The sequence below is a fragment of the Dreissena polymorpha genome, chromosome 6 (assembly GCF_020536995.1).
Source record: "Dreissena polymorpha isolate Duluth1 chromosome 6, UMN_Dpol_1.0, whole genome shotgun sequence".
Taxonomy (NCBI): Eukaryota; Metazoa; Mollusca; class Bivalvia; order Myida; family Dreissenidae; genus Dreissena; species Dreissena polymorpha.
Window position 1 is genome coordinate 67,648,633 of NC_068360.1, and position 27,516 is coordinate 67,676,148.

The following is a 27,516-nucleotide window of genomic DNA, read 5'->3' on the forward strand; positions in this document are numbered from 1 at the left end:
GAAACATTTTTCAGTTTATTTGCTATGTCATTTATGGTCTAGTAGACATCAGATTCGGGCTAGTACATTTTAAGAGCAGCTGGTCCGATGATCTTGCTGTAAAAAAAGTTAATGTCGAACCCTGATATACGCTTATTTCTTGCTTATTTTGTGAAAACTTTAAAAATATTCTTGTCCTTAACTCTAGGACCTAGGGCTACCACATTTTATATGTAGTGAGATATAGTAGTCCTCTAAAAAGTTTGCTCAACATCGAAAACATGATTCCAGTTGTAAATCACATTCTTCTTGGGAATCATAGCAGCTTATCAGGGCTCAGGCAGTGGAATACATTTCGTCCCACGTGAAGGTGTAAACAATTCCGCTAGGTTGGCCCTAAGAAATCTGTACAAGTAGCAAAAATGCATGTTATGCAGAATGTTTGCTCAGAAAGGGTGGAAAACTGCTTTATTATCCCCCGCCATAGGCGGAGGGATATTGTTTTGGCATTGTCCGTCTTTCCGTCCGTCCGTCCGGAGCCATATCTTGGAAGTGCTTTGGCGGATTTCATTGAAGCTTGGTATGAGTATATATATGGATAAGAGGATGATGCATGCCAAATGTCATTGTACACCATCTGTTAATTACGGAGTTATGGCCCTTTATATCTTGAAAAAATGCTTTTTTGAGTGTCAAATATAACACTTTTGTGTCCAGAAGCATATTGGCGGGGGAAATCAATTCAACGAATTTGCTTGTTTTAAAATAATTTACATACATTTTAGAAGCACATTAGGGAATTAGGTAGCCAATTAGAGATTTCAGTAGCAATTGGCTATTTTGGCTACGGGTAACGCTAACAAAGCAATAACATTACAACAGTAACACTGTAGATACAGTGTAAATGAGAAGGGTTTTTTTTATTAATAGACCAAGTTTCCAAATTAAAAAAAAATCGCTACCATTTTTTTGGGGCCAAAGGTAAATATCTAATGGGTTCTATGTGCTACAAAGTTTTTTATTCAGCAATCAAATATTAAAGCCTACTTTTTTCTTGAGGAAGAATGATGTGACGTTGTATATAAAGTATAATTTTCGCATGCCTTATTGATATGACGGAACTGCAGTGTATTGATTTTCAAGAACTTTTTAAGTCATAACAACCCCTTGCAATCTTTATTTCAAACATATTCAGCAGGCTAGTGCAATTGGTTTGCTGGACACATGAAAATTGTAAGGCGCTTGTCCTGCAGGACGAGTGCATCATTGAAATATTTTTGTTCTCTGATTTGTATTGGTTTATCTTTATGATTGCATCAAATATTTATAATTGAACAGATTTAAAAACACTTGTTTTCCCCACGCTTTTTGAAAAGCGTGGGGATATTGTGGTTATCTCCGCCGTCCGTCTGTCTGTCCTGGCCACTATCTCCTACACTATAAGCACTAGAACCTTGAAACATGGTAGCTATGAGCATATGTGCGACCCTGCACTATTTGGAATTTTGATCTGACCCCTGGGTCAAAAGTTATGGGGGTTTGGGCGGGGCTGGGTCAGAGATTTTCACTCATTTTTATGTCCCCCACTATAGTAGTGGGGGACATATTGTTTTTGCCCTGTCTGTTGGTTGGTTGGTCTGTTGGTTGGTTGGTCTGTTGGTTGGTTGGTCTGTTTGCGCCAACTTTAACATTTTGCAATAACTTTTGCTATATTGAATATAGCAACTTGATATTTGGCATGCATATGTATCTCATGGAGCTGCACGTTTTGAGAGGTGAAAGGTCAAGGCCAAGGTCATCCTTCAAGGTCAGAGGTCAAATATATTTGGCCAAAATCGCTTATTTTATGAATTGTTTTGCAATATTGAAGATAGCAACTTGATATTTGGCATGCATGTGTATCTCATGGAGCTGCACATTTTGAGTGGTGAAAGGTCAAGGTCATCCTTCAAGGTCAGAGGTCAAATATATGTGGCCCAAATGGCTTATTTTATGAATACTTTTGCAATATTGAAGAGAGCAACTTGATATTTGGTATGCATGTGTATCTCATGGAGCTGCACATTTTGAGTGGTGAAAGGTCAAGGTCATCCTTCAAGGTCAAATATATGTGGCCCAATTTGCTTATTTTATGAATACTTTTGCAATATTGAAGATAGCAACTTGAAATTTGGCATGCATGTGTATCTCATGGAGCTGCACATTTTGAGTGGTGAAAGGTCAAGGTCATCCTTCACGGTCAAACGTCATATAGGGGGACATTGTGTTTCACAAACACATCTTGTTTATGTTATTTTACATTAACTTCTCAATTTCTGCACCGATTTACTTCAAATTGATACTGAACCTCTCTTATGACAATACGGTCAATCTCAACTATGCATGGCCCCATTACCAACCCTGGTGCGCCCTGCCCACATAGACCACACCCACCCAAAATTGCCTTTTACTATAATTTCTTCATTACTACACCGATTCACTTCAAATTGATACTGAAATTCTCTTATGACAATATGGTCAATCTCAACTATGCATGACAATATGGTCAATCTCAACTATGCATGGCCTCATTACCAACCCTGAGGCGCCCCACCCACATAGGCCACACCCACCCAAAATTGCCTTTTACTATAACTTCTTCATTTCTACACTGATTCACTTCTAATTGATACTGAACTTCTCTTATGACAATACGGTCAATCTCAACTATGCATGGCCAAATTACCAACCCTGGGGCGCCCGCCCAAATAGGCCACACCCACACAAAATTGCCTTTTACTATAATTCTTCATTTCTACACCGATTCACTTCTTATTGATACTGAACTATTTTTATGACAATACGGTCAATCTCAACTATGCATAGCCCCATTACCAACCCTAGGGCGCCCCGCCCACATAGGCCACACCCACCCAAAATTTGCCTTTTACTTAACTTCTTCATTTCTACACTTATTCACTTCTAATTGATACTGAACTTCTCTTATGACAATACGGTCAATCTCAACTATGCATGGCCCAATTACCAACTCTGGGGCGCCCCTGGGTCAAACATGCGGCGTGGGGATACGCGTCGGCCTCTGCCGCGCCATTTCTAGTTTAACATGTCAGTCTAAAGTTGAATGTTAGTTCTATGACATTATAACGAAAACTGTATTTAAATCTGAAATATCTTGACAAATTACCGTCTTGATTTAGCTACCTGTTATAATCTGTACACTGTTCCTCATTGGTCCTGCTCATCTGATAGTCCTGGTATTTGAATGAAATGTCAGCAACGAAATGCGAACTTCATTGTCATAATATGGTAGGAAATCTTCATAAATAAACAAAAATCTTCAATATATGCCCTCTATTTGGAATAAATTATTTTTTAAAAGCCATGTACACATCTTAAAGCCTTGAAGTGACATCATGTACACATCGTAGTATATATTTTGTAAATTATCATCTTGCAGGAATGAAGCTGGTTCCCGTGACTGCTTGCTGCCTCTTTCTGACCCTTGTTGGGGCCAAACAGAAGTATGTGTCCGTGAATCTCAACAGCAAATGGCGATCCACTCCCATGATCTTAGAGGCCAGGTATTCATACAAACTCATGTTTGCCCATTAAACAAGTTGTATTGTAACTGGATATCTTTATCTCAAAAGTGTTGTATGTTTTATTCTTGCTCTGGGAAAAAGGGTTTTAATACATTGGTTTAAGTATCGTCCCAGATTAGCCAGTTCAGGTCTGAGGGCCACTTCTTCACTTAGACTAGATTTATGTTTACAGGAGACTTCTTTTAAACAAAAAAATCATAAAGGGGGAAAGTGTCATCCATGATTAGCCAGTGTGGATCACACAGCCTAATCTGGGACAACTCTTTAAACATGTGGATCACACAGCCTAATCTGGGACAACTCTTTACACGTGTGCCAGTGTGGATCACACAGCCTAATCTGGGACAACTCTTTACACATGTGCAAGTGTGGATCACACAGCCTTATCTGGGACAACTCTTTACACATGTGCCAGTGTGGATCACACAGCCTAATCTGGGACAACTCTTTACACATGTGCCAGTGTGGATCACACAGCCTAATCTGGGACAACTCTTTACATAGCAGTGTGGATCACACAGCCTAATCTGGGACAACTCTTTACATAGCAGTGTGGATCACACAGCCTAATCTGGGACAACTCTTTACATAGCAGTGTGGATCAAACAGCCTAATCTGGGACAACTCTTTACATAGCAGTGTGGATCACACAGCCTAATCTGGGACAACTCTTTACATGGTGTGGATCACACAGCCTAATCTGGGACAAATCTTTACATAGCAGTGTGGATCACACAGCCTAATCTGGGACAACTCTTTACATAGCAGTGTGGATCACACAGCCTAATCTGGGACAACTCTTTATATAGCAGTGTAGATCACACAGCCTAATCTGGGACAACTCTTTACACATGTGCAGTAAGCCTGATTGTGTGGATCACACAGCCTAATCTGGGACAACTCTTTACACATGTGCAGTAAGCCTGATTGTGTGGATCACACAGCCTAATCTGGGACAACTCTCTACACATGTGCAGTAAGCCTGATTGTGTGGATCACACAGCCTAATCTGGGACAACTCTTTACACATGTGCAGTAAGCCTGATTGTGTGGATCACACAGCCTAATCTGGGACAACTCTTTACACATAAGCAGTAAGCCTGATTTTCCCTGAGCAAGGCTCATTTATAATGTCTATTTATAACAAAATTTATCCAGCTAAGACAGAGTGTCTTGTAAAAAAATTATGCAATTTTAACAAAATATTAAATTTGTGATTATTCCGTGATATTTCTTTTGTGTTAAGTTTTATATGGGATATTGGTTACTTGTCTACAACAATGGACCTACAATTCTAAATGCAAAATTGGTTTATTGTTTGGTGATTGACCCAGAAAAATATTCTCAATATGAGCAGTGTTCTGGGAACACTTGACTTAATGCATGTGCGTTAATTCACACAGGCTAATTAGGGGCAACACTTTCTGCTTTTACAGATTTTTGTTATAAAGGAAGATCCATGTCTATTTTCGCAATCCAAAAGAAGGGGAAAATTCTCTCTCGCTTTGAAAAATAGGGGAGATGTTTCAGAGACAGGGGCGGGGGAAATATTCATTTTTGTTTTAAATGTTAAATTGTTTGAAATATAATTACATACCGTCAGGTCAGGTCTTATGGTACATGTATAATACAGTACTTTCCATAGTATTGCACTGACTTTACTAAAAAATAAACTTTTACAGATTGGTTATCCTCTTCTGGGACATCTAAATTTTCTGCTATTTTCTGCTGTAAATACACACAGGTTGTATCCGCATGATTTTCTTAATAAATATCTTTTAAACTTGTGCTTATAAATGAAAATTCTTGTAATTTTACTAACCCGCATGTCAGAGGATAAATTCTGTTTAACATCCTATCTTCCTGTCAAAAATTTGCAAAGTGAGTTAAGCACCTTAAAGATAAATACAAGTTTATCAAGTGCCAAAATTGTCTTGCACACATGCTGAAAATGAGCCTGTTTGGAATGTACCTGCTAATCTGGGATGACTTTTACTCACATGCATTAAGGCCTGTTTTCCCAAAATGCAGCTGATATTATTTGCCTAGTTTTGTTCCAGTGAATTTCTAGCAGGGGAAGGCAACGACAACTTCTGGGGCTTTGTGAGCAAGGTGGCTGACCTAAGTCCTGAAGAAATGGCAGAAGGTAGGGTTGTTGATGTGAAGGTAGGGTTGTTTATGTGAAGGTAGGGTTGTTTATGTGAAGGTAGGGTTGTTTATATGAAGGTAGGGTTGTTTATATGAAGGTAGGGTTGTTTATATGAAGGTAGGGCTGTAAATGTGAAGGTTGGGTTGTTTATATGAAGGTAGGGTTGTTTATGTGAAGGTAGGGTTGTTTATGTGAAGGTAGGGTTGTTTATATGAAGGTTGTTTATATGAAGGTAGGGTTGTTAATATGAAGTTAGGGTTGTTTATATGAAGGTAGGGTTGTTTATGTGAAGGTAGGGTTGTTTATATGTTGGTAGGGTTGTTTATGTGGTTACTTAACGTCAATAACGTCTAGGCTTTGTTTGACAGTTCATTGACCCAATGTTTGTCATTTGTTTACAGTTGCCTTCACAAATATTTGGTATTAATGATATAATGGCTGAAAGTGACTATCTTTAGTTTGCACCTATTTAGTTTAGATCAATTGCATAGAAAGCCTAAGGCTAAATTGAAATGCTCTCGAGTCCGTTTCTTGGGACTAGAACCAGTATACTGTGTCTATGGGGGGAAATCTAAAAAACTCTCCCTGAGTGGGGATTTTTCTTAAACAAATAATAAAAATTTATTGACTTTATGGCTTTAATATAAAGATTTTTTTTTTATAAGTCACCTACCCGTTTGAACTGAGAGTACTATAGTGTTTTGTTTTTTTCAAAATGAAGCATGAATTAGGAGTGGAATATAATGGTTATAGGATAAAATACATTCCTTTTGGGGAGAGGAAAGAGGTCATTTTTCCCCAAATTGGCCCTAAAAATGCATAAATAGGCTTATTGCAAACAATCAAAAGAACCTGGTTGTTGTTGTTTCAGAATCTGATGAGGCCATTTATCGGATGATCAACAAGTTTTCATCTCGATTTGTGTCCCCGATGCTTCAGAACTTCCTAAAGATGTTCCTGTCCTTGCGTTCCTACTCCCCTACCGTAGAAATGTTCCAGCAGGTGGGTAAAATAGCTCAGTCAAGTTGCTTATGTATCTCAGTTTTGAATTCTCTCAATTTTGGAGATTCTGACTGTTAAGCAATAGTTTTGCAACCGAATGGGTAACCATGGGTAACCATTCATAGGCTTACAGCCTATTGTAAAGTTGAATCACAAGTTGCAAAATAAATTTGAACCTAGTACTGGGAAAATGGGGTTTGATTCATGTGCATAAAATATTGTGCCAGAAAGCCTGTTCAAGCTACACAAGCTTATTAAGGATGACACCGAGTGTATGGAATTTTTTTTAAGGGAAAGTCTCTTTTAGCAACAATCCAGTTTAGGCAGAAAGCAATGTTGCAAGTGACATCTTTCAAAATTTTAATTTGATACATGTAGGCCCGTCGTCAAAGAAGCATGCATGATTGTATTTTATTTTAATGAAACATAATCGTGGGTCCCATCTTTACTTTATATACCTAGTATTTATAGAAACAAAAGTATTCTCAATAGACAGTGAGTTTTGTAACATGCACCTTATTCACACTTTCATAGGCACCTTTTGTCTGTAATAAAACCTGCCTAGACTTCACATCGATGCGGTGGGAGACAATTTGCCAGGTTACATAAAAACATGTTGCCCAGAATGATTATGTGCTTGAAATAGATTAAGAAATAAGAAAGTTGTAACAATGTTATATTCACTGTAGATGGCACTGGATGCCGGCCCTCCAGACGGGTGTGCAGCCTTTGTGTATGTGAACGGGGAGAAGTCATGTGACCCTGGAGCTGTTCAGGGATTGGTTACACGAGCAGCAGGAAAGTAAGCCAGCTCTTCAGAATTTGAGAAATGAGACCAAAATACAAATATTTGAAACATGTGTAAATGCTTAAGTTAAATATTTGTTTTGATTGGAGAAGAAGATGTATTTGATGATGTATTTAAAAATATTGAAATCTGTCAACTGGAATATCCAAGAATTCTATGTTTGCGTATCCCAAATTGTATTAAATATTTGAATCGTACAAGAACAAAACAAAAGACTCTTTTTGACGAATTAATGAGGTTTTAAAGCTGTTACACAAGACAGTGTTTCTTAATATTGATTTTTATGCTCCCCCAAAATATAGTCGCCGCTTTGTCTGTCCTTGTGTGCGTCTGTCTGTCTGTCCGTGCACAATTTTTGTCCGGGCTATTTCTCAGCAACTAATGACCGGAATTCAATGAAACATTATGGGAAGCTTCACTACTAAGAGGAGATGTGCATATTATCAGCGGGTTCTGGTCAGATGATTTTTTACAGAGTTATGGCCCTTTGAAATTTTTGAAATTTTTCATTAACTGTACATATACTAGTAGTGCAATTCTTATCCAGGCTATTTCTCAGCATCAAATGACTGGAATTCAATGAAACATTATGGGAAGCTTCACTACCAAGAGGAGATTTGCATATTATCAGCGGGTTCTGGTCGGATGATTTTTCACAGAGTTATGGCCCTTTGAAATTTTCTATAAAAAAATTCTTGTCCCCCCAACTACTGTACCCTCAATACGTTTACTTTTATCTGAATATATAGTGCAATATTGTGACAAAAAAAACTTTGGGGAGCATCACCCGTCTCCGACGGTTTTTTGTTTTTAATGTCTTGGAATAAGAACACACATTTGTGTGATTGTTATTATATTACTCATGATATTGTTGTTGCACATTACCTTTGTGAATTATACAACTAATCCCCAATGCTTGTATCATGTTAATGTTCTTAGTCCAAAGATTAGATATGAGCATTCTTAAGGAAAACCAAGCTTAATGCATGTGCAAAACTGTCGGCACAGAGCAGGGAAACATTTTCTGCTGTTATCAAAGTTTTTGTTTAAAAGAAGTCTCTTCTAAACGACAATACACTAAAACTGGAAAGTGTAATGTCTGATTACACTAAAACTGGAAAGTGTAATGTCTGATTACCCTAAAACTGGAAAGTGTAATGTCTGATTACACTAAAACTGGAAAGTGTAATGTCTGATTACGCTAATCTGGAAGGATACTTTATGCATATGCATTTAGCTCTATTTTCTCAGAGCTCATGTGTCCTTATAGCTGTGGACTTATGTAAACTAATTGAGCATTGCTGTACATGGTTTTGTCAGTAGACAAAGTGAACCTTCTACACTATATGAAGCCACATAAAGGTTATAATAGTGAACACCATTTAATCTGCTGATTTCAGAGATAGCCCAGTTGTGTTCAAGTTTGACCATGTCTACCCAGCTGGCAAATCTGTACCAGTCACTGTGATACTTTACGCTGAACTCGGCACAGACCATTTTAAGACTTTCCATGGGCCACTGACACAAATGGCTAGCGAAGGAAAGATTGCTTATGTCTACAGACACTACCTTAAGGTAAGTAAATTGTGTTTACTTTTTTTATGCACCGGATCGAAAAATCGGGCGTATATTGTTTTTGGCCTGTCTGTCTGTCATTGTGTCAGTCAGTCATTGTATGTGTGTGTCACAAAACTTTAACCTTGGTTAAACTTTTATAACTTTTGCAATATTGAAGATAGCATCTTCATATTTGGCATGCATGTGTATCTCATGGAACTGCACATTTTGAGTGGTGAAAAATAAAGATCAAGGTCATCCTTCAAGGTGAAAGGTCAAATATCATTGTTTTTTTTCTTTCCTAAAACTTTAACCTTTGTTAAAGGTTGGTCATAACTTTTTTAATATTGAACATAGCAACTTGATATTTGGCATGCATGTGTATCTCATGGAACTGCACGTTTTGAGTGGTGAACGGTCAAGGTCATCCTTCAAGGTCAAAGGTCAAATGTTTGGCTTCAAAGCGGCGCAATAGGGGGCATTGTGTTTCTGACAAACACATCTCTTGTTGAAATTAAATATCTATCTGTTGCTTACTAAGACAATCATTGGAATGAAGATGGCTCAAGTTCTTGAATGTGTGTTTTTCCTTAATTGTTTTTAGCTCACCTCAGCACAACATGCTCATGATGAGCTTTTTTGATAGCCCTGTGATGTCCGTCATGGGTACTCCATCGTCAACATTTTACATTGTTAATACTCTTATTTATTTAAAAATCTTCATGAAACTCATAAAGACAGAACATCTTCTTGGACTTTTGTCAGACCATGTGTCACGATGATATCTCGGATGAGTTTGAAAATATTTCCCGTTGGTTGAAAAACATGGCCGCCAGGGAGCGGGGCAGTTTTCCTTATATTTCTGTAGTAAAACCTTGATCACAATCTATCAGTTACATTTATTGTCACCCTTATATTTCTGTAGTGAAACCTTGATCACAATCTATCAGTTACATTTATTGTTGAATCGTCATGAAACTTAGTCAGAAGATTTGTTTTAATCAATGAGTGATATCTTGGATGAGTTCGAAAATAGTTCAGGTCTGTTGAAATTCATGGCTGACAGGGGGTATGTCATTTGTCCTTATATGGTCATAATAAAACTTGTTAACACTCTAGAAGTAACATTTTTTAGACCAATCTTCATAAAACTTGGTCAGAGCATTTGCTCTGATGATACCCGGGCTGAGTTTGATCATTGTTATAGTCGGTAGAAAAACTTTGCCTGTGGCCAGGGCATTTTCCTTATAGGGGTACATTTTTTTTATTAAATACAAAACATATTTATTCCACTTGTATGTTCAAAAAGTGGCTATCTGCAAAATCTTTCTGAAAGATACATTATAATGAGATACTTGTCTACACAAATAAGTCTCATTGAAAATGTATACTTAACGCATAATATTTAATTAAGATGAATCCTATCAACAATTGAATATTAGCCTATACAGCAATTGTGACTGAGACCTTATTTGGGATTTAGTCAGTCATGTAAAACGCTGTGTAATAATTCAAGTATGATGTATAAGCGGGCCTTCTATGAGAGAATCTATGGGTGCGTTAAACAGACCCATTCCCAAAGTGAAATGTTTAAAAAAAGCCCAATTGGATTTTTTTCGCAATTCCTCCCCCACCCTTTTTTAGAAAGAATAGTCTGATGCTCATTATTTATCAAATGTATTTCAATTTCATCAAACAAAGTATATAACTATAATGTATTGGATTTTATTCTTCTTATTTGAGTTATTATAAAGTATTGTATTAAATGTGTTGGTCCCAAGTAGGTGTACTTTTTGCGCAAAAAGAAATCCTAAGCAGGAAATTTAATTTTCACTCAAAATGCCAGGAACAGGCCTGATAAGTACTACATGTAAAGCTGTGTATGTTTCCATGGTATGGCAGGAGCGGAGAGGTGACATGACACGTCTGTCAGGGTATGGGGTGGAGCTAGCTATCAAGAGCACAGAGTACAAGGCCAAGGATGACACCAAAGTGGAAGGTAATGAACCCCTAAGGAAATATCTAGCCTTAAGAAAAAATATTTAAAAAAATAATAAGTATGTAGTGATGTTTGTTAGTATAAGCATCATAGGAAATGCTACAATCAATATACCTTTGCTCCTATTTGCTTAAAACTTTTATGGTTAGTTAAGCTTACAGCCTTTATTTTTGGATTCAAGTTATTTATGTGACTTAACTCTTTAATATATGTGTTAATTGACAATGTTTAATAATAAGATTGCTTTTAAAATTAAATTTGATTTGTGTCTGAACACACTGTAATCTTAACTGGCCTTTTAAGTTTTGAGCAACCAGGCCCCGGTCAGCATCAAAGTGATCTGCTCAACCTTGTCCTGTTCAATACAGAAGCCTTGTTAAAACTTAGCACAAAAAACTTGTAAACTTAAAAATGTATAACAAATGCTTATTTTGTTTAACTATTTGTGATGACTGTGTTTCAATGACATTTGTTGTAGAATATGTTGTTATTGTTGTGTTCCTCCATACTGTGTTGTTCTTACCTATACGCTTGCCAACTCTGCCAAGATATTGGCTATGTAACATGATTTTATTGAAGAATTAACACTTTGTTAATGGATGTTAACTATAATGGTGATGTTTTCAGAGGCAACATTGGATGGTAGTACATTATAAGCTTCTAACATTATCACCCATGGATACTGGTAAAAGTGCTATGACATTTTAGCTTTGCTCTAGTAAAACGGAGCTTAATGTATGTGAGTGAAGTGTAGTCACAGACTGACCTGAGCAGTCGGCCTAGGCAAATCAGGGACAAACCTTTCCACTCTCGGTAAAAAGAACATTGACAGGAAGTCCCTTCTAAGCAAAATACCAGTTAATAGGGAAAGTCCCTGATAAGCCTGTTCTGACTGCTCACACTTATCTGGAAAAACACTTTGGGCACATGCATTAAGCCCCATTTTCATAGACCATTGCTAATAAATGTGGACCAAGCTTTTTCCATCCCAATTATTTACAGATTATGATGATGGTATTATGTTTATTCATTTTATTTAACATTTTTATTTTGTTTGGAAGAATATTAAATAGCCAATAGAAAAATCCCCTGGAGTTAATATGCCTTTAATTTTGTTTATACATGTTATATGTATATAATTTATTTGCTGTATGTTCCTTCCTTTCCAAACACGTGTTTTGAACAAATAAATAGACAAACAATCACAGTGTCTTTTTTGCAACTACATGCTTTTACAAACCTTGAATACTTGTACATGAAACGTAAAACTACGGGCATATTATACTTATTACATGAATATAATAACATCTAGACATTATTTACCAGTTAAGTATATATGTGGATGTAAAGCTACTTGAGAAAGTCAATTTTCTTTCTTTTTTATGATGAGTTTGATCATCATGCTCAATTTGGTGTTCACAGAAGTGTTTTTGAGTTTTGAGTCTGACTCAACCCTGAGTTTGAGGAGAAATATGTGTATATTCTTAGAGCTGAGATTTGAGATGGTTACTGATCTGATTGACATTCTCAATACTCAGCTGAGTAGAAACTCAAATATCATTGTTTGAGTAGAGCTCATAAATTGAGAAAGTTCATAAAACTGTGCCCTGGTGTGTGATGCTAGAGTTGTTGTGTTTCCTCACAGGTGGGGACACTCAGACTGAGGAGGAAGATGATGCAGGGTTAGACGTGGATGGCTTCATCTTTTCCACACTACGGTACATGGCTTCTCATTATTAAGAGTGTATTGAGGACATTGTACCCTGTGGGATGAATGTTGTTGTGTTCCATCATTATAAGGGAGCATTGAGATTCGCACTCGTCTGTCCATCCTTCCACCCCGTTGTTTTGTGGTCCATTGGTCTGTTGTAGGCCTGACCACTGTTGATCCTTGCAGTGTCCTCTACCAAGGTTACATATATTGCCTGACCACTGTTGATCCTTGCAGTGTCCTCTACCAAGGTTATATATATTGCCTGACCACTGTTGATCCTTGCAGTGTCCTCTACCAAGGTTACATATATTGCCTGACTACTGTTGATCCTTGCAATGTCCTCTACCAAGGTTACATATATTGCCTGACCACTGTTTATCCTTGCAATATCCTCTACCAAGGTTACATATATTGCCTGACCACTGTTGATCCTTGCAATATCCTCTACCAAAGTTACATATATTGCCTGACTACTGTTGATCCTTGCAATGTCCTCTACCAAGGTTACATATATTGTCTGACCACTGTTGATCTTTGCAATATCCTCTACCAAGGTTACATATATTGTCTGATCACTGCTGATCCTTGCAATATCCTCTACCAAGGTTACATATATTGCCTGACCACGGTTGATGCTTGCAATGTCCTCTACCAAGGTTACATATATTGTCTGACCACTGTAGATCCTTGCAATGTCCTCTACCAAGGGTACATATATTGCCTGACCACTGTTGATCCTTGCAATATCCCCTACCAAGGTTACATATATTGCCTGACCACTGTTGATCCTTGCAGTGTCCTCTACCAAGGTTACCGGCACATATATTGCCTGACAACTGTTGATCCTTGCAATGTCCTCTACCAAGGTTACATATATTGTCTGACCACTGTTGATCCTTGCAGTGTCCTCTACCAAGTTTACATATATTGCCTGACCACTGTTGATCCTTGCAGTGTCCTCTACCAAGGTTACATATATTGCCTGACCACTGTTGATCCTTGCAATATCCTCTACCAAGGTTACATATATTGCCTGACCACTGTTGATCCTTGCAATATCCTCTACCAAGGTTACATATATTGCCTGACCACTGTTGATCCTTGCAGTGTCCTCTACCTAGGTTACATATATTGGTCTAGACTGATGCGTGAGATAACTGAAGCTAATAATTTGAGGTAAAAAATATCAAACAACAACCCCTTTACAAAGGAAAAATGTTTTATAAATTTTTTTTTAAGTAAGGCCTTGTTAGAAATGTATCATAGTTTCACAGGATATTTAAGGACTCTTTCACAATGATTTTTTGTGTGTAAGTTTTGATGTATCAGTTATTTGCCTTTGTCAAAACTAAAACTTTAGCAATGAGAGAACATATTTGAATTTAATCAGGTGACTTGTCATATGAATACTTAGGTTCATAGTAAAATAATCTGATGATCTAGTGTTGACTTTCAACAGAACCTGAAGGCTTTCTTACTGTGTTACTGATACAAAAGAATGTTTCTCTACTCTTGGTTGATTGTTAAAATGTGTTGAATGTGCAATGTCACTGATACCTACATTGAAAATGAATAATTGCTTCATTAAAAGTAAAGAAGTCATTAGTAAAAGAAGGAAACCTTTGAGCACTGTAAATATGAGTCAGTTTTGAAGTGAATATCATTCAAGCAAGTAGAAATGTTGCTTGGTTTTGCCCCTTGTTCTAAACAGTTTTCATGCAGGGTGCCTGAATATTGTTACACAATGCAGGGAGCCTGAATATTGTTACACAATGCAGGGTGCCTGAATATTGTTACACAATGCAGAGTGCCTGAATATTGTTACACAATGCAGGGTGCCTGAATATTGTTACACAATGCAGAGTGCCTGAATATTGTTACACAATGCAGGGTGCCCGAATATTGTTACACAATGCAGGGTGCCTGAATTTTGTTACACAATGCAGAGTGCCTGAATATTGTTACACAATGCAGGGTGCCTGAATATTGTTACACAATGCAGGGTGCCTGAATATTGTTACACAATGCAGAGTGCCTGAATATTGTTACACAATGCAGGGTGCCTGAATGTTGTTACACAATGCAGGGTGCCTGAATATTGTTACACAATGCAGGGTGCCTGAATGTTGTTACACAATGCAGGGTGCCTGAATATTGTTACACAATGCAGGGTGCCTGAATATTGTTACACAATGCAGGGTGTCTGAATATTGTTACACAATGCAGGGTGCCTGAATACTGTTACACAATGCAGGGTGCCTAAATATTGTTACACAATGCAGGGTGCCTGAATATTGTTACACAATGCAGGGTGCCTGAATATTGTTACACAATGCAGGGTGCCTGAATATTGTTACACAATGCAGGGTGCCTGAATATTGTTACACAATGCAGGGTGCCTGAATATTGTTACACAATGCAGGTTGCCTGAATATTGTTACACAATGCAGGGTGCCTGAATATTGTTACACAATGCAGGGTGCCTGAATATTGTTACACAATGCAGGGTGCCTGAATATTGTTACACAATGCAGGGTGCCTGAATATTGTTACACAATGCAGGGTGCCTGAATGTTGTAACACAATGCAGGGTGCCTGAATATTGTTACTCAATGCAGGATGCCTGAATATTGTTACACAATGCAGAGTGTCTGAATATTGTTACACAACGCAGGGTGCCTGAATATTGTTACACAATGCAGAGTGCCTGAATATTGTTACACAATGCAGGGTGCCTGAATGTTGTTACACAATGCAGGGTGCCTGAATATTGTTACACAATGCAGGGTGCCTGAATGTTGTTACACAATGCAGGGTGCCTGAATATTGTTACACAATGCAGGGTGCCTGAATATTGTTACACAATGCAGGTAGTCTGAATATTGTTACACAATGCAGGGTGCCTGAATACTGTTACACAATGCAGGGTGCCTAAATATTGTTACACAATGCAGGGTGCCTGAATATTGTTACACAATGCAGGGTGCCTGAATATTGTTACACAATGCAGGGTGCCTGAATATTGTTACACAATGCAGGGTGCCTGAATATTGTTACACAATGCAGGTTGCCTGAATATTGTTACACAATGCAGAGTGCCTGAATATTGTTACGCAATGCAGGGTGCCTGAATATTGTTACACAATGCAGGGTGGGGTGCCTGAATATTGTTACACAATGCAGAGTGCCTGAATATTGTTACACAATGCAGGGTGCCTGAATATTGTTACACAATGCAGGGTGCCTGAATTTTGTTACACAATGCAGGGTGCCTGAATGTTGTAACACAATGCAGGGTGCCTGAATATTGTTACTCAATGCAGGATGCCTGAATATTGTTACACAATGCAGAGTGCCTGAATATTGTTACACAATGCAGGGTGCCTGAATATTGTTGTCCCTGATTAGCAAACTGCACAGGATAATCTGGGACGAAATTTTACACACCTGCATTAAGCCCTATTTTCCCTATGCCTGGCTTATATAAACACTGTGTATCTGTTACATTATTGCTGTGTTGCATTTGCAGAGAAAGGCACCCAGACCTGAAGGACAGCTTGAAGAAGTTCAAGGCCTCTCTGACAGACTCCTCCACTGAACTTGCTGCACTCAAAGTCTGGCAACTACAAGGTATCTCTGTGAGGCAGAATTTAGACAAGGATTTTTTCTGGTAGTATAAATCAAGACTTCCTACCAGAGTATGCTGTCCTCGTATTTACAATTACATGATTGTTTGGAAATTTTATTTGGCTAGATCAGACATTGAGGAGACTTGAGTGTGGTACATATCACACGCTGGGCTAGATCAGACATTGAGGAGACTTGAGTGTGGTACATATCACACGCTGGGCTAGATCAGACATTGAGGAGACTTGAGTGTGGTACATATCACACGCTGGGCTAGATCAGACATTGAGGAGACTTGAGTGTGGTACATATCACACGCTGGGCTAGATCAGACATAGAGGAGACTTGAGTGTGGTACATATCACACGCTGGGCTAGATCAGACATTGAGGAGACTTGAGTGTGGTACATATCACACGCTGGGCTAGATCAGACATTGAGGAGACTTGAGTGTGGTACATATCACACGCTGGGCTAGATCAGACATTGAGGAGACTTGAGTGTGGTACATATCACACGCTGGGCTAGATCAGACATTGAGGAGACTTGAGTGTGGTACATATCACACGCTGGGCTAGATCAGACATTGAGGAGACTTGAGTGTGGTACATATCACACGCTGGGCTAGATCAGACATTGAGGAGACTTGAGTGTGGTACATATCACACGCTGGGCTAGATCAGACATTGAGGAGACTTGAGTGTGATACATATCACACGCTGGGCTAGATCAGACATTGAGGAGACTTGAGTGTGGTACATATCACACGCTGGGCTAGATCAGACATTGAGGAGACTTGAGTGTGGTACATATCACACGCTGGGCTAGATCAGACATTGAGGAGACTTGAGTGTGGTACATATCACACGCTGGGCTAGATCAGACATTGAGGAGACTTGAGTGTGGTACATATCACACGCTGGGCTAGATCAGACATTGAGGAGACTTGAGTGTGATACATATCACACGCTGGGCTAGATCAGACATTGAGGAGACTTGAGTGTGGTACATATCACACGCTGGGCTAGATCAGACATTGAGGAGACTTGAGTGTGGTACATATCACACGCTGGGCTAGATCAGACATTGAGGAGACTTGAGTGTGGTACATATCACACGCTGGGCTAGATCAGACATTGAGGAGACTTGAGTATGGTACATATCACACGCTGCTTACCTCATACTAGATCAGACATTGAGGAGACTTGAGTGTGGTACATATCACACGCTGGGCTAGATCAGACATTGAGGAGACTTGAGTGTGGTACATATCACACGCTGGGCTAGATCAGACATTGAGGAGACTTGAGTGTGGTACATATCACACGCTGCTTACCTCATACTAGATCAGACATTGAGGAGACTTGAGTGTGGTACATATCACACGCTGGGCTAGATCAGACATTGAGGAGACTTGAGTGTGGTACATATCACACGCTGGGCTAGATCAGACATTGAGGAGACTTGATTGTGGTACATATCACACGCTGCTTACCTCATACTAGATCAGACATTGAGGAGACTTGATTGTGGTACATATCACACGCTGGGCTAGATCAAACATTGAGGAGACTTGAGTGTGGTACATATCACACGCTGGGCTAGATCAGACATTGAGGAGACTTGAGTGTGGTACATATCACACGCTGCTTACCTCATATGTCAAGGTCACACAAAGGTTTCAAAAGTCAAGTTTAAAAATGAACAGCTCATTTTTGACATGCAGAGTTTTGAGAAAAAAGTGAAATGTTGGGGCTTGTGTGCCATATGAACACTCATCTTTTTCTTGGATACAACTGTTGCAGAAAGCAGTCTTTTTCAGATGTATATATAATGGGCCATTGTGTTACTCTCTTGTTTTGTTTCATATTCAGGTCTTAAGAAAGGTTATTAAAGGTCAAAATGTTATGAAGGTGCTACCCAGGATATGAAGTTTTAAAAATAAGGCTGATTGTATTATGAAATCAAGAAAGCAATCACATGTTACATTCTCATGATTCAGACCTGAGTCTACAGGCGGGCCAGAAAGTGGTCTCAGCTGGTGCCAGCAATGCCCTGCAGGTGTTGAGAGACGTCAGTCAGAACTTCCCATCCATGGCCCGCTCTCTCGTCAAGACCAGTGTGGACAGCAACATGAAGGCTGAGATCCTGAAAAACCACCAGGTACTTGTGGCAGGGTGAATTCTGCATAAAAACTGCAGTTGTAGTCCAATCAGCAAACATTTAAACTCCATAAACTGTATCAGGAGAGAATTTCTTGTTCTTATAAACTACAGAATACCAACAATTTACATATATTAAAACTGTGGTAAATGCCTTCAAAGTCAATTCAAAGCATTGCTGGTTTAAACCTGTTTTGGGGATAGCAAAACCTGACACTTTCCCCAGAATTAATCACAACCAAATGGAAGTCTAAAATTGTCTTGGTCAAATGTACATTTGCATACAGAAACAGGTTAATTTAAGTTTGATTATATGAGCTGGTTTCTGGGAAAACTGGGCTTAATTTGTGTGCGTTAAGTGTCGTCCCAGATTAGTCTGTGAAGTACGCACTGGATTTTCAGGGAAGACACTGTCTGCCTAAACTGGGTTCAGGATATAGAGATTTCTTACAATGGAAACATGACATAAATGCGAATCATAGAATTATCATGAGGCGTCTTTATTTCAGTTTGAGCAGTACCCTGGCTATGCTGCTGGTGACTCAGCCCTCTATGTTTCAGTGGTTTGAGCAGTACCATGGCTATGCTGCTGGTGACTCGGCCCTCTATATTTCAGTGGTGTTAGCAGTACCATGGCTACGCTTCTGGTGACTCGGCCCTCTATATTTCAATGATTTGAGCAGTACCATGGCTATGCTGCTGGTGACTCGGCCCTCTATATTTCAGTGGTGTTAGCAGTACCATGGCTACGCTTCTGGTGACTCGGCCCTCTATATTTCAGTGATTTGAGCAGTACCATGGCTATGCTGCTGGTGACTCGGCCCTCTATATTCCAGTGGTTTGAGCAGTACCATGGCTACGCTCCTGGTGACTCGGCCTTCTATATTTAAGTGATTTGAGCAGTACCATGGCTACGCTGCTGGTGACTCTGCCCTCTATATTTCAGTGGTTTGAGCAGTACCATGGCTATGCTCCTGGTGACTCAGCCCTCTATATTTCAGTGGTTTGAGCAGTACCATGGCTACGCTGCTGGTGACTCGGCCCTCTATATTTCAGTGGTTTGAGCAGTACCATGGCTACGCTGCTGGTGACTCGGCCCTCTATGTTTCAGTGGTTTGAGCAGTACCATTGCTACACTCCTGGTGACTCGGCCCTCTATATTTCAGTGGTTTGAGCAGTACCATGGCTACGCTGCTGGTGACTCGGCCCTCTATGTTTCAGTGGTTAGAGCAGTTCCATGGCTACGCTCCTGGTGACTCGGCCCTCTATATTTCAGTGGTTTGAGCAGTACCATGGCTATGCTGCTGGTGACTCAGCCCTCTATATTTCAGTGGTTTGAGCAGTACCATGTCTATGTTGCTGGTGACTGGGCCCTCTATATTTCAGTGGTTTGAGCAGTACCATGTCTATGTTGCCGGTGACTGGGCCCTCTATATTTCAGTGGTTTGAGCAGTACCATGTCTATGTTGCCGGTGACTTGGCCCTCTTTATTTCAGTGGTTTGAGCAGTACAATGGCTACGCTGCTGCTGACTCTGCCCTCTTTACTTCAGTGGTTTTAGCAGTACCATGGCTACGCTGCTGGTGACTGCCCTTTATATTTCAGTGGTTTGAGCAGTACCATGGCTATGCTGCTGGTGACTCTGCCCCCTATATGTCAGTGGTTTGAGCAGTACCATGGCTATACTGCTGGTGACTCTGCCCCCTATATTTCAGTGGTTTGAGCAGTACCATGGCTATGCTGCTGGTGACTCAGCCCTCTATATTTCAGTGGTTTGAGCAGTACCGTGGCTATGCTGCTTATGACATGGCCCTGTATATTTCAGTGGTTTGAGCAGTATCATGGCTATGCTCCTGGTGACTTGGCCCTCTATGTTTCAGTGGTTTGAGCAGTTCCATGGCTACACTGCTAGTGACTCGACCCTCTATGTTTCAGTGGTTTGAGCAGTACCATGGATACGCTGCTGGTGACTCGGCCCTCTACGTGAACGGTATACCGATGGATATGGAGATCTATGACATCTTCACCCTGCTGGACATCATGAAGTCAGAGGCCAAGGTCATGGAGGGACTGTTTGCTCTGGGATTCAATGTAAGAAGAAAAACATATGGGCCTGGTTGCTCAAAACTTTATGGCCAGTGAAGGTTACACAAATAATTTGATTGAAAAATTCACGGCTGTTCCCTAAACTAGCTGTTGAAGTTTTGAGCAACCAGGCCTTGTTCCTTTAGATTATATTATGTAGAGTTTTCAACGATGCGCAGGCATTCAATAGAATATTTTAGGTACCTGTCTCGTAGTTTAGATTCTTGTTGAAATATTCAAACACTGTGTATAAATCTGAAAGGTGCAGCATGCCCTAGATTTTCAACCTCTACTTGTCTGCAGATGGTATGTCGCCAGACTATTCCTGTTTGGGAAGGGATGAATTCTGGTAAATACACCTTATTTTGCGTGGAGGTGGAGGAAACTCTGTTTTAAGACTATCTGCAGATGTAGAAAGCATGCATACAAAATTGTTTCTATTATGCCCCAAAAATGATTATGGCAGATAGGCATTTATTGTTACCCCTGTCTGGTGTGTGTGAGTGTGTTTGGATTTGACATTTGGTGTCAGGCTTATATGTTTCTTGTACATTATCAGATTTAAAAATGAATTGGCACAAATGATCATCATATCAAGATGAGGTGTCAAGTGCAAAATTATGTTGCTGGCTTCAATGAGTTTTATTGTCCTCTACCAGTGAAACCGAAGGGGACATATGGTTTGTGCTCTGTCTGTCAGTCAGTCTGTCACTCTTTTCTGGATCCTGCGATAATTTTTAAAGTTCTTCATATTTTTTCATAAAACTTGAAACATGGACAGATGGCAATAAGGACATTATGCATGTCATTTCATTTTGTTCCTACATCAAGAATTCTGTTGCTATGGCAACAAATAAAAAATAAATAAAAAATTCTGGAAATAGTGGAGTTTCACCGGTAGGGGACCATATTGCTTGGCAATCTCTTGTTTATCAGTAACATATTTAAAGTGAAATAGATTGTGAATTTGGTGTCCAGCTCATAAGTTTTTGGTGCGTGATGTGATTTCAAAATAAACTGGTACAAATGATCATCATATCAAGACATCCATGCTGCTATCTTATAGGGCAAGATAATGGACAATTGGTGTTTGTGCATATTCCTTATTTTAACAATAACTTTTTTTGCATAATGAGATTTCAAAATAAATGGGCATAAATAATCGTAACATCTGGACGATGTGTCACATGTCAGTTGCTCCATGGTCACAGTGGACACACTGAAAACTTAAAGTTTTTGGATTGTCCTTACCTGTTAATATTCATAGAAGATGTTTGTGTGACCGTCAGTTTTACTTCTTGATAGTGTTTTGATAAAATGTTTTATAATTTTAATACATATTATATGCACCAACTATGGTGCTTGCTTAAAGGTCAAGATCACATTTGTGAAATTGCCATAATGTGTAGCAAATGTTACAAAGGACAGGTACAGACATATTCTATTAACTACTCTCATTGGTGGCACACAGCACTTGTTACTGTGTCAAGTGAAAACTAGCCAGGGCATCTGATTCCTTCAGACAAACAATGCAGTTGATGCTGTTGGGTTTTCCCTGGCTAGAAAATTTATTGTATTTTGATGACAATTCAATGAATGTACCAGTATATATTTTTTATAAACTAACTTGAAAATTCACATAATGTAAATTATGTAAATTATTGCAAATACTACATAGCAAAGATCTAAACAGCTCACAAACATAAAACACACATTGATAAAACTATATTAAGATGTCATAAACTAGTCAAAAGCTATGCTCCAACAAGGATGTGAAAACTGCACTTTAGCCCATGTGCCCACACATGTATTATCCAAGTTGCATGTTTTCAATTTAGCATATAGTATATAATGGACCGTGCGCCAGGAAAACAGGGCTTAATGCCTGTGCGTAAAGTGTTGTCCCAGATAAGCCTGGCAGTCTGCACTGGCTATTAAGGGAGGACACGTTCCACCTAAACAGGATTTTTGTTCAGGAGAGACCACCTAACAGGAAAACACCTTACTGAAGCATGATTAACAGTCACCTGAATCTCACACTTTACAGAGAGGAAATAGCCATATTTCAGTTTTATTGGTATAGGATCTATATAATTGTGTACATGTATTGCAACTGTTTGTGTATTTTATATCTGATTCTTGGATGTACATGTTTTAGAGTGAGCAGTTGTACAGTCTGCTGCAGATCGACACCAAGACTGGCAAGCAGGACTTTGCACTGGACATACGCCACACAGCAGTACAGGTAATATACAATTAAATATGCGCCATACTTTGGGAAAGCAGGGCCGTTTGGTGAAGTCAGAACAGGCTAATCAGGGATGACACTTTCTCCTTATTTAGATTGTTCGCTGAGAAGACACTTCCTTTAAAAGAAAAATTCATTAAAAGCAGAATGTGTTGTCCCTGATTTGCCTGTGTGGAGGATTATCTAACCCTTTTCTGTAACCTATTGTTGATTGTTGTCCCTGATTTGCCTGTGTGGAGGATTATCCAACCCTTTTCTGTAACCTATTGTTGATTGTTGTCCCTGATTTGCCTGTGTGGAGGATTATCTAACCCTTTTCTGTAACCTATTGTTGATTGTTGTCCCTGATTTGCCTGTGTGGAGGATTATCCAACCCTTTTCTGTAACCTATTGTTGATTGTTGTCCCTGATTTGCCTGTGTGGAGGATTATCCAACCCTTTTCTGTAACCTATTGTTGATTGATGTCCCTGATTTGCCTGTGTGGAGGATTATCCAACCCTTTTCTGTAACCTATTGTTGATTGATGTCCCTGATTTGCCTGTGTGGAGGATTATCTGACCCTTTTCTGTAACCTATTGTTGATTGATGTCCCTGATTTGCCTGTGTGGAGGATTATCTGACCCTTTTCTATAACCTATTGTTGATTGATGTCCCTGATTTGCCTGTGTGGAGGATTATCCAACCCTTTTCTGTAACCTATTGTTGATTGATGTCCCTTATTTGCCTGTGTGGAGGATTATCTGACCCTTTTCTATAACCTATTGTTGATTGATGTCCCTGATTTGCCTGTGTGGAGGATTATCTGACCCTTTTCTGTAACCTATTGTTGATTGATGTCCCTGATTTGCCTGTGTGGAGGATTATCTGACCCTTTTCTATAACCTATTGTTGATTGATGTCCCTGATTTGCCTGTGTGGAGGATTATCTGACCCTTTTCTGTAACCTATTGTTGATTGATGTCCCTGATTTGCCTGTGTGGAGGATTATCTGACCCTTTTCTATAACCTATTGTTGATTGATGTCCCTGATTTGCCTGTGTGGAGGATTATCTGACCCTTTTCTATAACCTATTGTTGATTGATGTCCCTTATTTGCCTGTGTGGAGGATTATCTGACCCTTTTCTGTAACCTATTGTTGATTGATGTCCCTGATTTGCCTGTGTGGAGGATTATCTGACCCTTTTCTATAACCTATTGTTGATTGATGTCCCTGATTTGCCTGTGTGGAGGATTATCTGACCCTTTTCTGTAACCTATTGTTGATTGATGTCCCTGATTTGCCTGTGTGGAGGATTATCTGACCCTTTTCTATAACCTATTGTTGATTGATGTCCCTGATTTGCCTGTGTGGAGGATTATCTGACCCTTCTCTGTAACCTATTGTTGATTGATGTCCCTGATTTGCCTGTGTGGAGGATTATCCAACCCTTTTCTGTAACCTATTGTTGATTGATGTCCCTGATTTGCCTGTGTGGAGGATTATCCAACCCTTTTCTGTAACCTATTGTTGATTGATGTCCCTTATTTGCCTGTGTGGAGGATTATCTGACCCTTTTCTATAACCTATTGTTGATTGATGTCCCTGATTTGCCTGTGTGGAGGATTATCTGACCCTTTTCTGTAACCTATTGTTGATTGATGTCCCTGATTTGCCTGTGTGGAGGATTATCTGACCCTTTTCTATAACCTATTGTTGATTGATGTCCCTGATTTGCCTGTGTGGAGGATTATCTGACCCTTTTCTGTAACCTATTGTTGATTGATGTCCCTGATTTGCCTGTGTGGAGGATTATCTGACCCTTTTCTATAACCTATTGTTGATTGATGTCCCTGATTTGCCTGTGTGGAGGATTATCTGACCCTTTTCTGTAACCTATTGTTGATTGATGTCCCTGATTTGCCTGTGTGGAGGATTATCCAACCCTTTTCTGTAACCTATTGTTGATTGTTGTCCCTGATTTGCCTGTGTGGAGGATTATCTGACCCTTTTCTGTAACCTATTGTTGATTGATGTCCCTGATTTGCCTGTGTGGAGGATTATCTGACCCTTTTCTGTAACCTATTGTTGATTGATGTCCCTGATTTGCCTGTGTGGAGGATTATCTGACCCTTTTCTGTAACCTATTGTTGATTGATGTCCCTGATTTGCCTGTGTGGAGGATTATCCAACCCTTTTCTGTAACCTATTGTTGATTGTTGTCCCTGATTTGCCTGTGTGGAGGATTATCTGACCCTTTTCTGTAACCTATTGTTGATTGATGTCCCTGATTTGCCTGTGTGGAGGATTATCCAACCCTTTTCTGTAACCTATTGTTGATTGATGTCCCTGATTTGCCTGTGTGGAGGATTATCTGACCCTTTTTTATAACCTATTGTTGATTGATGTCCCTGATTTGCCTGTGTGGAGGATTATCTGACCCTTTTCTGTAACCTATTGTTGATTGATGTCCCTGATTTGCCTGTGTGGAGGATTATCTGACCCTTTTCTGTAACCTATTGTCGATTGTTGTCCCTGATTTGCCTGTGTGGAGGATTATCCAACCCTTTTCTATAACCTATTGTTGATTGATGTCCCTGATTTGCCTGTGTGGAGGATTATCTGACCCTTCTCTGTAACCTATTGTTGATTGATGTCCCTGATTTGCCTGTGTGGAGGATTATCCAACCCTTTTCTGTAACCTATTGTTGATTGATGTCCCTGATTTGCCTGTGTGGAGGATTATCTGACCCTTTTCTGTAACCTATTGTTGATTGATGTCCCTTATTTGCCTGTGTGGAGGATTATCTGACCCTTTTCTGTAACCTATTGTTGATTGATGTCCCTGATTTGCCTGTGTGGAGGATTATCTGACCCTTTTCTGTAACCTATTGTTGATTGATGTCCCTGATTTGCCTGTGTGGAGGATTATCCAACCCTTTTCTGTAACCTATTGTTGATTGTTGTCCCTGATTTGCCTGTGTGGAGGATTATCTGACCCTTTTCTGTAACCTATTGTTGATTGATGTCCCTGATTTGCCTGTGTGGAGTATTATCTGACCCTTTTCTGTAACCTATTGTTGATTGATGTCCCTGATTTGCATGTGTGGAGGATTATCTGACCCTTTTCTGTAACCTATTGTTGATTGATGTCCCTGATTTGCCTGTGTGGAGGATTATCCAACCCTTTTCTGTAACCTATTGTTGATTGTTGTCCCTGATTTGCCTGTGTGGAGGATTATCTGACCCTTTTCTGTAACCTATTGTTGATTGATGTCCCTGATTTGCCTGTGTGGAGGATTATCTGACCCTTTTCTATAACCTATTGTTGATTGATGTCCCTGATTTGCCTGTGTGGAGGATTATCCAACCCTTTTCTGTAACCTATTGTTGATTGATGTCCCTGATTTGCCTGTGTGGAGGATTATCTGACCCTTCTCTGTAACCTATTGTTGATTGATGTCCCTGATTTGCCTGTGTGGAGGATTATCCAGCCCTTTTCTGTAACCTATTGTTGATTGATGTCCCTGATTTGCCTGTGTGGAGGATTATCCAACCCTTTTCTGTAACCTATTGTTGATTGTTGTCCCTGATTTGCCTGTGTGGAGGATTATCTGACCCTTTTCTATAACCTATTGTTGATTGATGTCCCTGATTTGCCTGTGTGGAGGATTATCCAACCCTTTTCTGTAACCTATTGTTGATTGATGTCCCTGATTTGCCTGTGTGGAGGATTATCTGACCCTTCTCTGTAACCTATTGTTGATTGATGTCCCTGATTTGCCTGTGTGGAGGATTATCCAGCCCTTTTCTGTAACCTATTGTTGATTGATGTCATGATATCCTTAATAAGTGTTAATGTAATTTTTACACATTACAGTAGACTCTCTGTAAACTGGACGGTCTGGGGACCGGCATGATCGTCCGGTTTTCAGAGAGTTCCGGTTTACCAAGAGTATGCATATTGTTGAAATATACATTGTATGCATTGTGTACAGAATCATTTAAGAATAAAACAAACCATATTCATTTACATGTACCATGTGATAACTGTACTCGTGTAAGGTTTATGTTTAAAGCATTCTTCAAAACATTTGTTTTTATTCGATTAATAGCAAAAAATATTCCATACTGACTTGTTTTGATTCATCCAAAGTGAGTTTGGTGCTTTATACATGTACATACGTGACATTTGTCATAAAGGCGAGTGAGTCGTGTTTGAGTTCGCTATAAAAAGCTCTGAATTAATTAAACCTCAAAGACAATTTTGACGAATAACGATTTGAGAAGACTTGTAGATGTGAGACTATTTATGCTGAAGATGTGTTTGAAATTAAGAAAAGGCAATGAATGAATTTGCAGACAGATGGATGGATATTTAACGGTCATATTTCTCACAGTTTTATCTGACAAACAAACAAACAACCATTTAAGCGTTAAAAGCATGGCTATAAGATCTTTTAAACTAACTGAGAAGATCACAAAAAAGTAATCGGCACAACGGCATGCATTAATTTTGTAATTAAATTGTTTATCATAAGCTTAATAAAACGATCGAGTCAATCACTTGTTGGTGTTACGGCACGTCTATTATAGACATTCACAGT

The 27,516-nt window shown here is 39.3% G+C and overlaps 2 protein-coding genes across 2 annotated transcripts in view; one reads left to right on the plus strand and one right to left on the minus strand.

The window, feature by feature from the left end:
- The window catches only part of LOC127833374 (60S ribosomal protein L8-like), a 368,912-nt gene that overhangs the window by 105,963 nt on the left and 235,433 nt on the right, over positions 1–27,516 (minus strand). The gene's annotated exons all lie outside the window — the stretch shown is intronic.
- The window catches only part of LOC127833361 (UDP-glucose:glycoprotein glucosyltransferase 1-like), a 100,056-nt gene that overhangs the window by 4,607 nt on the left and 67,933 nt on the right, over positions 1–27,516 (plus strand). The window contains exons 2-12 of the mRNA XM_052358558.1: positions 3,437–3,560; positions 5,642–5,727; positions 6,602–6,732; positions 7,422–7,534; positions 8,941–9,115; positions 11,000–11,096; positions 12,742–12,814; positions 16,340–16,440; positions 18,439–18,599; positions 20,533–20,688; positions 22,841–22,927. Of these exons, the coding sequence (XP_052214518.1) occupies positions 3,439–3,560; positions 5,642–5,727; positions 6,602–6,732; positions 7,422–7,534; positions 8,941–9,115; positions 11,000–11,096; positions 12,742–12,814; positions 16,340–16,440; positions 18,439–18,599; positions 20,533–20,688; positions 22,841–22,927 (1,302 nt within the window). The 5' untranslated portion in view covers positions 3,437–3,438. The remainder of the gene's footprint in view (positions 1–3,436; positions 3,561–5,641; positions 5,728–6,601; positions 6,733–7,421; positions 7,535–8,940; positions 9,116–10,999; positions 11,097–12,741; positions 12,815–16,339; positions 16,441–18,438; positions 18,600–20,532; positions 20,689–22,840; positions 22,928–27,516) is intronic.